General features: G+C 39.0%; 1 protein-coding gene across 2 annotated transcripts in view; it reads left to right on the forward strand.

The window, feature by feature from the left end:
- Positions 1 to 13,101, forward strand: part of STARD9 (StAR related lipid transfer domain containing 9) — a 132,808-nt gene that overhangs the window by 106,385 nt on the left and 13,322 nt on the right. For both annotated transcript variants that reach the window (XM_006135403.5, XM_075927239.2), the window contains exons 24-25: positions 283 to 11,487; positions 11,681 to 11,878. In XM_006135403.5, coding sequence (XP_006135465.3) covers positions 283 to 11,487; positions 11,681 to 11,878 — 11,403 coding nt within the window. The remainder of the gene's footprint in view (positions 1 to 282; positions 11,488 to 11,680; positions 11,879 to 13,101) is intronic.

The raw sequence follows: 13,101 nt of genomic DNA on the forward strand, positions 1-13,101 counted from the left end.
ACTGACTGAAGTCCTGGATCTGGCTCAGACTTTGCCACTGGCCAGCCATCACTAAACTAGCTGGGAATCTCCTCAGAGAGCTCTCTTAAATTTAAAAACTTTAAGGCAAGGGTAAGGGGCATGACTAGACTTGTAATAAGCCGATTTCAGTGACTCAGGGTTGTATAGAGACTAATAGTGATTACAGCTACCGAGTCTCTCTGAGCCAAGGACATAATACATACGTATATATTCATGCAGTATATGAAAGTCTCTCATTTTTGTCTTGGATTATTTTCACAGCTCTTTATTGAAGAGGGAGACGACCTCCGAATTATCTACCTCAACAAATACCTGTAAATGCCATGAAGGCAATTCACCATGGAAAACACTGTCTCTAGAATATCTACCCAGAACAATTAAAGACAATTCCAGGAGAGATGACCTTAATGACAAGAGGTGTAGTTCCTTCCCATCACAGAGACAGCTAACTAAAAAACAAAAGCCCTCACAGTTTGGAAATAAAAAGGGATCAGAAAAAGACTATAATGGTCCAGTTATCATATTACATAACAACGATAATCAAGAAATGGAAAAATTAGATGATAGACCAGTACAAACTGAACCTCAAAGCCAGACTTCTAACAGCCTCTCTCCTGATCACTATAAGAAGAAAGATGAACTCGAAACCTGTGTTACAGGTGCACAGGTGACCAAAGGGAGGATATTAGGAGAGTCAAGTCACCCTATAGAGAGACAGATAGAAGAAAGTGAATCCCAGGCAGCTCATAAAAAGTCTAAAATAGATTTAAGAGGAGACCACCAAGATTCACTTCCAGAAAGCTTTACCGAGGATGTAAAAAAATCAATAGCGTGTGGAAAGCCACCATCAGGTTGTCTAAGTCAAACAGCGAGGAACTTGAAAAGAGAGCCAAAGATATATTTGCCAAGTCGTGACAGGCAGTCAATGGAAAAGCAGGAGTTTCTGATGACAGCTACTTCAGTAGGAAACCTTAATAAGATAAACATCCAGACACCACTCCGTTACATGGAAAAAAAGTGGCACAGTGCAGAGGTGTTGAGTGTCGGAATCTCAAATGCAACCACAGATCTGCTAGGGAACTGGCAAGAGGATGATGAAAATGACTTTTCGGATACTGATAGTTCCTACTCTGTGGATTCTCTCTCCTGTGCTTATGCAAAAGCCTTGACCGAACAACTGAAACAGGCAGATTCAGACAGGAATAAATGTATCACTAATCCAGAAGATTCTGAAAGCGATGATAGTCAAATGTCTCAAGACTCGCTGCTAGAAAAAGAAAATAAAGTGAAAAAACAAAGTAAAAAACATTTTCATAGGTTAATGGTTCACCAAGAGCCAGTTAAGTTTTACAAAGACAGATCTGATCACCATGTCTCACCTTTAGTGACCTCTTCCACATCACGGAATGGATTGACAAAAACTGAAAGGAGCTTTTCCCTGGATAGCTTAGCAGATGCAGAAGAGGTGTTAGCAGAAGATCTTGTAGATGAACCCAAATCTGATTCATCTGATGAAGTGCCTGCAGAGATATTTTGGAGGCTGCAGAGTCCTAGGTCTACAGCCATACAGACTGAAGAATACCAGAAACCTGGAGCCTATGATAGAGATATAAAAGGAACAAATTGTGATCTAATGCAAAGCAGCTCTTTTTATCTGGGAACTGAAACACAGTCCACTTGCAGTAATACTTACAAACAGCCATTGAAGGAGATGAAAGTTTGTTTTGTAGAACAAAAAGGGTCTCTTCATCAAAGAGTTAATTCTAGAGATGGAAACACTTTGCCTCGCACTGATGCTTTGTCTTCATATAACTCAAAAAGTGAAAATGGCAGCCCTGGAATAGCTGTACCTTCTTTTCCTGAAAGTTTGAAATTTCGTGGTGCTCATCAGAGCAAACTGGAATGCTGGATGAAGAAAGATGACTTAAAGCAGTCAGCTGCTGAAGTGTCTTTTGTCTCTGGCTATAAGCAGTTACATAGTATTTCTCATTTATCACAGGGTGTAAATGAGATAAACGCAACTTTCTCCTCTGATGGATCAGAAATACCATTACCAGAAACAACACATTTTGAGATGGTTGCAAACAAAGCTCCTGAGAATGGATCTTTATTAAGTAAGATGGTTAAAGAGAATGAAGATTCTGTTTTAGAATCTCCAGATGTTAGATCATTGTTTGTCAGTTCAGTAGGGCCAAGTACTTCATGTGTCCCGATTTCAGCATTTTCAGCAAAACATAGTTATTATGAAGGAGTAAAGTCAGCTCATCCTAAATACAAACAGCTTAATATATCATCTACTTATGGATCTACTCTTGTATACACACAGCAATATAGCTATTTGAAAAAAGCCTCCATGACAGATGGTTTACCACCATTGTCTGGAAAGGCAGAGGTCTCTCTCCCCACAACTTATCCTGCACTGCCCAAGAATCAGGACTCTAAAAAAAAATCATTCATTTCAACACCATCTATGTATGTTTTACAGCAGAGAAAAGATCATGAAGATTCTGATTTAGAAGATAGCTTATTTAGAACTATTGAAAAAGAAGACACGGATAATGTCACTGATAGTTTGATAACAGAATCCAAAACAGTAGATTCAAACACTAGAGATGCATCTGTCAATTCAGCTGGATTGTCTAGAGGGCTGTCTCCTGATACAGCTTTAATATCCACAGTAGAAACATCTTCAGTAAAACAGGCCAGCTGTTTTGCAAAGGAAGGAATATCAAATTTCTGTGATCAGGGTTTCTCTCTAAGTGATCTGTCAAATGAGAATAGGAACCCTGGTACAAAGGAAAGTTATACACTTAAGACTTCTGTTGAACAAGGAGAAAATTCTGCTGATAAACTAGGTCTCCTCAATTACAGAGGGAATAATTTTGAACCAATGCAGAAGGTGGATCACCATGAGATGTCTGCAGGAGAAATAACCGGAGACAAAGATTTTTCTTCTGAAATAAAATCCTATGGCACGGATCCTTCAGCCATTCCCCGGGATGCTTGTTATGACCAATTTTCAATACTAGTAGACACTTCTCAGAAAGATATAGTCTCTATGACAACAAGTAGAGACTTCCTAACAGAAACTGCATTGGGGGGCCCTTCATTGAGAGATACTGAAGAATATGAACAGAAGTATGAAGATCTCTGTTCACAAAATAGTTGTCAATTTGAAAATGAAATGGTTTTGAAGAATGATTGCCTTGAAAGGATACAGGTGGATAATCCTGAAAGTTGTTCATCCCTACAGGTTTTGGGAAATACTTCATTATGTCTTGAGACTATAAGAAACGAAAGCAGTGAAAGAAAAGAATGTAATTTGAGTTCACACCCTGTAGGCCAGGAAAGGTCTTCGTCCAAATATAGAAATCTGGTGGTAGATGAATTAAGATATCTTAATGAGAATTTAAGCGGAAAAAACACTCACTTCTCAACTGCTGCTGCTACTTGTGAAATTAGAGATGAATCCAACTCTCACAAATTGTACTTTGACACAGTAAAAACTAATCTTTTTCTAAGCAGTTCTGAAACTGAGAAATATAATACAAAACTGCAAGGTTTTACAGCAGTTAATGAAATTTGTGACACCGGATCTAATGTCAGTATAGAAAACAATGTCCAAAAAAGTTGTTGTTCTGGAATAAATTCTAACTGCCTCTGCACAATGTGCTGCTTAAAATCTGAAGAGCAGAAAAGCAAGATGCATAAAAAGACTAAAGTTACTGTAGGATCTGATGATGCACAGACCAAGAACAAATCCTTTCCTGAATCAAGAGAAGAGAATAAAACTGCTTTTTCTTGTATGGTTCATAGAGAAAGTGATTTCTTAGGACAGGTTTTGCTTGTTGGAGGAACTAGTAATTACATAAAAACAGACTCTGGAAAAGTGTTTGAACACAATACAATTCCATCAGACATGACTTTCCAAGAAGGGAGTCCATGTGTGAATAAAAAGCCTGAATGCACAAAGACGAAAGCTAATACTGAAGATGAAATTATCGCACAAGAGACATGGGATCCTTATCAGAGTAAAAAAATAAACACTACTGAAGAAATTGCTAAACTGGTTAACAGTGTCATCAAGTTGGAAAGCAATATTTTGGAAATTAAATCTAAGAAAACTGAAGCCTTGCATAATTACTCAGTAGTTGATGCACAATGTGATATGGCACAAAGGAGCAGAAATAATTTTGAAAGCAATAGTCTGATTCAGAGATCAAAAGATCCCAGCGACTCTGTAGCTTGCACAGATCACCACCAGTTTTACACAAAGTTGCACACAACTCTACAGCATGAAAAAGCAGAGAAAAAGGAGTCAGGTGTGTTTAGTGTTGATGCAGGACACACTGATGAATCAAAAATAATGGAGCGTTCTGACGGCTGTATTCAAACAAGTAGCTTTCAGCAAAAGAAAAGAAAAGCAGACACAGAAATAAATTATTGTTCAGCAGAGACGGAAGCTGCTTCCAAAAGCACTCCATCATCAGTGTGTTCCAGCTCATCAGATTTCTCTGAGAATACTAACAGAATAATGGAAAACATTCTGAATACTGAAAGCACAGCCAGAATAATACCAGTTAGATGTGGGGACAAGAATTCTTTAGAAAAGAGTGAAAAAGAACTAAACAACATTTCTAGCAATACAAGTGAAATTTGTATAACCCAATGCTTGGTGATGGCCCATAACCACTTTTTTCAAGAAAACAAAATTGATGGATGCAAAATGATTGGGAGTGAGGAAAAAACTAATGTAGAAGATGATATGTTGGTTTGCACAGGGAGTGGTGAACAGCATACAGATGAAAATGTTTTATTTAAACAAGAGACTCCAGCTCTAGATCATCTGTATCGTGACAGAGACGACAGTGAAAAAGTTATAAATAAATCTGAGATCTCAGAAAAATACTTTACAGCTTCCAAACTAGAAGAACAAGATGTTTTGTCAATTGATACTTTAAGGTTACCAGCAGGTTGCCAGGATTCAATTGAAAAGAATGACATGACGGATATAGTGAATACATCGGAGGGAGGCATCAGTAACTGTGACAGTTCAGTTGATGATGATGGAGTAATTGAGCAATGTGTAATCAGAGGAGACTCTAGAAGACTTACTAAAGAGAATAGCAATACAAATAGGAGTTCTCATACTGACCACCCCAAGTATGGGGTGTCTGAAGATGTGGGTATACCTTTTATTGGAAGCATATCTAGTCATGTTGAATCTGTTCCAAAGTGCTCCACAGCAGAAGAGAAGAAAACACATCTCATAAATCCAGTACAAATGGCTAAAACAGATGCAATAAATGAAAGCGTGAAAATAGATAATGCATCTGTTTTTAAAACTGATAAAGAAATGAAGGCTTTCAAAGAAAACACTGAGGGTCAGGAGCTGACTGCTTCACAAAATCAAAATGAAGTTCCACCTGAAAACAAAGGCAGCTGCCAACTGACAAATAATGAGCTAAATGAGATCTTAAAAGAAAGTAATTGGGTACCTAAAGGTCATTCTAGAAGTGATGATGCCAATGATTCTGTAGTATCTAATAACCAAGAGCATACACTAGAAACTGTACAGTCTTCTGAAGAAATTCAGCAGTCTTTGCTTAAGGTCTTCCCGTGTCAATCTGTAAATCATCCTGTGTACTTTGGAATAAGTAACAGTGCAGAAATTGTGCAGGAGGATCTCAGTGTGTTAAAAGGACAGGAAAAGATATTTAATAGCAATGCTGGTGCTGGAGTTATTCTTCCTTACTATGAAACATTAATGGAAAATGATGTGCAGGTAGGAGCATCCAGTACACTTAACAAAGAGAGAAGAGATGAATCATTTTCTGATAAAGTGCAGAATAAAAACAGTGCTTTGCTACAAAACATGATTATGCAGGACAAGGAGGAGGATGGACACTTTGCTGTATCTGGGCAATTTCCTTATAACGATGACACACACACTACTTCATATATTGCAGAGTGTCATGAATCTGTAATTGTTGCACCTAGTTATGATACCAAAAATAATTCAGTTTCCCTGGGAAGGTTAGATTTTTATGCAGAGCACAGCACGTGCTTAAGTGTGGGGGAGGAAACAAAAGTTTGTTTAAATTCCTTAGAAGGTATAGTACAAGAAGGAAGCAGGGCTGCATCAGTGTCTGTGTCTGCTCCAATGACTTCAGATAATGAAAATCTTTCCTCATCAATGCTGAAAGATAATGATATGAGAGAAAAAATAAAGCAGTCATTACCAGAGGTCTTGTCTGAGAGAGTGTTTCAAAATATGAATACAAGTCAGAAAGAACTAGGACAATGCAATCAGACAAAGACATTTTCAACTGCAGACTATATTAAAACGGACTTCAGAAGTAATAGTGAAAAGATTCCTGGTGTAATTGGATATCAACCTGAACCCAGTGAGATTCAGGCATACAGGGTTTCTAGAGAGTTCTGTGTGGAATATGAAGACAATCCTGAAGTTGCTTCTGAAAACAAAACGGCCCTCTACAAAACTACTCATCAACCCTTGTGGGAAAAAGCTCATCATGATGAAGTCTCTGCCAAACATAATATGAATTCTTGCATTTCTCAGTATTCTGCTGGTCTGCTGAAGAGTAGTCCTTTTACATTTGCAGATGTTTTGTTAGACAGCAGAGAAGACAAATGGAAAATTGATACTGTTTGTTTTGGAAAAACAAAATACTGTGAAAATGAACCAGAAGATTTGGATGTACCTATACAGAGGGATCATCAGAAACAAGTAAATCAAGAAAATGATGATGAAAGCAAAACTTATTCTGGAGTTGGCAAGAGAGAGGAGAGAGAGACACAGCATGATGAAATCACCAAAGAGGTTATGGGAGTAGATCAAAACCAAAAACAAAGTCAAGATTCTTTCCAGAATTGCCATGGAATAAAAGAAAAAAATTGTGTACACTCAGAGGACTATATTGGTAGTTCTAGCATGAAAATGCCAGAAATAAGCTTGCTTACACATCAAAGTCTTGAACAAATTAGCAATAAGGAAACAAAACCTCCTCCCTCACACACTGTGGAGGATGTTCCAGCTTATACAATATTTCAAAGTTCCAACAATCTTAGTACCTTTGAAACCTCCAATTCTCCAGAAGACTCAAAATCTTTGAAATTTAAGCAGCTAGGTGATTCAGTGCAAGACATTTCTTTGACTGACCAGTTGTTGTCATCTACTTTTACAAATCCATATTCTCTAAAAGAAAGACAAGAGAGAGAGTTTCCTCAAGCTTTTCCAAAAGTTTCTTACCCATCATTAAAAATGTTTTCAGAATACCCTCTTACAGCTTCAAACTGTTCTGCATTTGCTATAGTGCAAATGCAAGAGAGTCAATCTGACGAGGTTGTGATGTTTGACCAGCAGCCATCTGCTTCAAGAAGTATTCTCCTTTCTGTTACAAAAGAAAAGGGACATTTTCCAATAGCTGATACAAAATCTACCTCTCAAGAATGTCCTGCTGAAGATGGAAAGTTAATACATAAAAATAACTCTGATCAACTCAACAATGAAACACAAGTTGATAAACAACCCTGGGGTAAAGCTTCACTACAACAAGCATTTTTAGAAAATTTACACAATGATGTTTCTATACCATCATCATTAGCTTTTCCAAGAGCAACTCTTACTAAAGGAGAAAATACGAAAGAGAGAATTAGCAGAAATGAGAACGAATTGCATTTAAACACCGAGAAAACCCTTCCTTCACCACACAGGAAACAGAGAAGACATTTTTTAAGAAAAGATCATATTGAAAATCAAACCATGGCACCATCAGTTTTTGCCAGTGAGTTCATGGACCCACAAATTACTATAGCACAAAACTTGTGTTCAGGAAATAATGTGGATTCCAGGTACATGTACAATCCATATAGGCAAGTATGTCCCACAGATAAAATTACTGCTGATCCCAAAGAAATGTATCCTACTGCCTCAGATTTTGATATAAATTCCCATGCAGATTTACAAGACAGTCTGCAGGCTGGACATGCCAGGGAAGAAGATCAATGTAGAGCAAATGTAAGAAGTGGAAAAGATATGATACATTGCAAAAATAATTCATGTTCAAGTGTTGATAGCTCTCACAATTATCAGAAGGTGGAAAATAATATAATTAAGCAAAAGACTTCAAAATCTGTCATGAAACATGAGAACACGTCCTTCAAAATGTTGCCAGAAAACAGTTGTCTGCCTCCACAAGAACCCAAGTTGGTATTACTTAGGAATGAAAAATCATACTTTCCAACACAAAATGCAAAGCAGTGCAAACAAGATGAACAAAGACATTGTTTACAGAATCACAGATTGTCAGCCCCAGCTATTTCTGCACACTCTGATCTTGAATACACTTCAGAAGTTTCATCTAAGACCCATCTTTCTTTGTATCCTTCCTCTAAATCTTTACAAGAATTGAATATGAGTGTTGAGCCTCCGTCTCCAACTGAAGATGATCTGCATGGAATTGAAAGATTTTCAAAATTGGAGTCAGATAATTTTGCACTGTCGAAATATAAACCCAGATTTCAGCAGAGATTGGTACAAACTCCGAGATTTGCTAAATATGATCCAAAGAACTCACAAAATTGTGGGGAGAGAAGCCAAGGCAACCACTCCGTAGATCCCTCTGCTGTTCACTGTTCAACTACTTTGATACATAGAACTGGTCATTCCATAAATATGGAAGCAAAAAAATATTCAAACAATGCATCTTTACCACAGTGCAATGAAGAGACAACTGAAGAACTGAGATATCAACCAGAAGAAACAGATTTATTTTTACAGGACAATAAAGATGCAATGCATTTTAGTTCAAGTGATATCAATCCATACATTCATCCATGGCAGCAAGAGGGACCCTGCAAGATTGGTTGGAAGCAATATGTTTTTGGTAGTGCGAGTGATGTCTCTTGCAGTCAGCCTTCTCAAAGCCTGGATAATCATAAAGTTATGAGATGCTCTAGTGTAGATAATGGACTAAACTCTCAAAACTCCCCTTTTCACTCTCATCTCAGTTCGTATGCTAATGCAAAAGTACTATCAAGCACTTTAAGCAGCATTGAAGACCCCCAAGGATGGGATGATGTGAGACATGGCTTTGAGTCTTCAAATGACAACAGCAAGCATTATATAAATGTATCCCGTGAGGTACTTGAAACCAACCCCGAAAACAGAATTTCAAAATTTGATAATCCTTCTGAACAACCTGAAAACACTTCCATGCAAGTTGATGAAATTGTACTCCTCTATCCCTCTGAGTCAGAAACAGTCTCCAAAAAACCACAAAGCATTACTTGTGAGCAGGGAACACAAACAATGGTTACAGGAAGGTATAAAAGACAGAAAAGGCACCGGAGAAGCTATACAGATGTTGCTGCAAGAAAACAAGATCCAAGCAGGACTTCATTTCAGAGACCTTCTTCTTGGGCAAGCATGCAGAACCTGTCTGTGCACCTATCACAGCTTCTTCATAACACTTCTGAGCTGCTGGGAAACCTCTCCCAACAGAATGTCATAGAGAACGAGCATGATGCCAAAATCAATCAAAGAGGAATTGCTGATGAGATTGTAAGGGCTGCTATGTCAGACAGTTGTACCCAAACTACAGGGGCCACAGGCATTCAAGCTGATATTTCAGAACATCGACAAAGCAAAAACAAGAAAACCCTATTCCAGGCAAAAACTGAAAATGAACTGATGAAAGCTCAGAAAGTGAATGTGATTGTGAAAGTAGTAGGTTCAGATGTTGTATGTAGGCCTCAGGAAAAGAAAGACATAGGTTTGGCTATTGAAGAGAGAGCTCCAGAAAGCATTGGAATGAGAATGCAGAGCCTTCCTGACTTGAATGACTCTGCCGATGATATTTTGGGAGATTCCTTTATGCATCTCCCTTCGTTAGCCAGAGCCTCCACTCCTATCTCAGATTTAAAAAAAACACCATTCAGTGCACAGGAGAACATTGCTTTTGGCAGTACCACAGTTTCTCCTGTTGTGTCATCTTCACTGAGTTCAGGACAAGCTGAATCTTCATGCATGATAGTTAGCCACTCTACTTCTAATTCATCTCGGTCTCCAGCACATTATACTCGGGAAAAGAGAACTGTTGATGAGTCTGATACTGCAGTAGAAAGGAAACTGAGTTATAAAAACACATTAGTTGACAGAGCGTCTTCCCCTATTCTAACACTTAGTGCAAATCCAAGCAGCCAGGTTACGAGTAGCAAGTCCATTTGTTCTATCAAGAGGTCTGTGAAACATCCTAATGATACTTCAAGTTCCCGCTGTAATCAAAGAAAACAAGGATCACATTCATGTTCTGGCTTGGGCACCTTGGAGCTTCATGTTGACAATTCTTCACAAACAGAAACGGACAATGAATCTACAACTTCTGGAGATAACAAGGAAGTGACCAAGAAATCTGGAAGTTTCTTAAATAAGAACATGGCTAAAGAATTCTTAGGAGGAGGTGTTTCAGAAAAATCAAAGGAAAAGCACAGATTCAGTGTTGATGGACACACTGCTATTCATGCAAAAAGACTGTATCATTCAAGTAGCACTTTAGAGGTTTCAGGCCATGGGGAATATTTAGTTGATGATCTCAACGAGCGCATACCAATGGAACGTTCACTACATTGTATGTATGTCACCAGAAGAGGAAGAGGTTCTTCAGGAAGAGTCAGATGTGACAAAACCACCGGAAGTTCTGATGATGCCTCTTTGATTAAAAACCACTCTCAAGCTTCTTATGTTGAGGAATGTAAACATTCACCTTCAAATTCTGACTTGCTTTTTAATCAGGAAATTAGCACATGTTGGTCAAGCAAGACAAATGCTGATGGATCTCCAGAACAACTGATAGAAGCCTCTTCTGCACAGTTTCACCGCTCCTTTTGGAAAAATCAAAATAGCTGCCCTTTTCCACTTTCTAAAATGAGTGATATGCATTTACCCCTTCAAGACGATGATACAGCATCGGCTTCTACAAGTGAATGTAATACTGAAATTTTACTAAATGAGAATGCCTCCTTAGTGAAGATCCATAGGCCACCAAGCTATAGTCTTCAGGACTTGCCCATACATAATAAATTTAGCAATTGGTGTGGAGTAAAGGGCAGTCCTTCGTCCTCAACAATTAGCTTGACTGGTAGTGCTGCTGATTTGCAAAATCAAATGCAAAAGAAGCCAACCAGCAAACGAGCAACTGAAACAGAAGAGAAATCCCAGCCTTTGGAAAATAGAACAAGAGAAATTGAGAGACTTCGAAAAGAGCGTGCCCAGATTATGTCTGGGGTACATCTGGACATGAAGCAGCACCCTCTTACTGTGGAGCTTACTGAAGCAAAGCTGAATTATGGAATTGGGGAAACAGATGCATTACTGAGAATTCTTCAGAATGGAACAGGGGAGGATATAACTTCAGTTCCCATCAAGCAGCAACTTTATGAAAGGTAAATTACTTAAAATAGTTTTGTTGGAGTCTCGTGCATTTTGAATGGAATGCCAAATGTAGAAGTAGTGAACTTAATGGCAGGAGAGTTCTTTTATTAAGAGATCTTAACAGGAGAACAGAAAGGATTGTGTGAACAAGCGTAACATTAAGATTTTCTTACCTGTAGTAAATGACCTTGTTCTCGTAAATAGGCATATGAAGACAATCGAAGTCCTGAGAAAGCAGAGGGAAGAAAGGCTGCAGAGCTTTAGGAGAACTCGCAGTCTCAGTCCACAAAAGCAGCTGAGCCTGCTGCAGACACTGGACACAAACCAGCGGGATTTGGATCTCCCCAGCAGACGCCGAGAGTACCTGCAGCAACTAAGAAGAAATGTAGTAGAAAATACCAGGTAGGGACATGTAAACATCAGCTTTTGGAACCTGTACTGCCTTGTCTGCACATGCATCACTCCCATTTTGTTCATTAAGGTGTCCAGCAATCTTCCGATGGTAGAATGAACACACAGATTCCCCCTAGGAATGCCAAAAGTAGAAGTGGTGACCTTTGGGACAGGAAAGTTGTTTATTATTATTGTTCCATTCAAGGCAATCACATTCTGTACATGTGTTGGTCAGTGTGATTTCCCTTTCAAACTATTAACCTACACAAGATTCTTGTGAGTTAAGGAGAACTATGGTTCCCCTCTTCAAAGGAGAATGCCTCATAGTTCGTGTCTACATAGTTCTAATTCACAGTCTAAAGTAGTAAACAGTAGACTTATTTTTGCATATGTTCAATGTTTAGCAAGACTTTCTTAAAAGAAAAAACAGGTTTCCACCCCATTTTTTATAAATTACTCACCAACTTCTCCTTTCACTCACCTCCCAAAAAACCAGGGAAGAAAGATGGCTTTGCATTATGCTCCAAATATCAATAAACTTGGGTGCTGTCAGAGCAGGGGGGAAATTGAATTCCAGAGTCTAAGGGCTCTCTACTGAGAACCTTAGACCCAATGGCTGTGTCTACATTGGCACCCCTTTCCAGAAAAGGGATGCTAATGAGACCAGTCGGAATTGCAAATGCCGCGGGGGATTTAAATACCCCCCGCGGCATTTGCATGAACATGGCTGCCGCTTTTTTCCGGCTCGGGGTTTTGCCGGAGAAAAGCGCCAGTCTAGACGGGATCTTGCGGAAAATAAAGCCTTTTCCGGAAGATCCCTTATTTGTAGGGATCGTAGGAATAAGGGATCTTCCGGAAAAGGCTTTATTTTCCGCAAGATCCCGTCTAGACTGGTGCTTTTCTCCGGCAAAACCCCGAGCCGGAAAAAAGCGGCAGCCATGTTCATGCAAATGCCGCGGGGGGTATTTAAATCCCCCGCGGCATTTGCAATTCCGACTGGTCTCATTAGCATCCCTTTTCCGGAAAGGGGTGCCAATGTAGACACAGCCAACCTGTTTGAATTTAGAGACTGCCCTGGCTTTGCTGTCTGGTGTAGATAGGGAAGTAGGCTAATAGATCATTCAGACCAGTTTAACTGAGCTTAATAGAGCAAAAGCAGCACCTTAAGTTGATCCTATATGTTAATACAGCAGTTCCCAACCTTTTCCAGATGGGGACCCATTTTGACAATT

Source organism: Pelodiscus sinensis, chromosome 5 (genome assembly GCF_052426305.1).
Source record: "Pelodiscus sinensis isolate ZL-2025 chromosome 5, ASM5242630v1, whole genome shotgun sequence".
NCBI classification, from domain to species: domain Eukaryota; kingdom Metazoa; phylum Chordata; order Testudines; family Trionychidae; genus Pelodiscus; species Pelodiscus sinensis.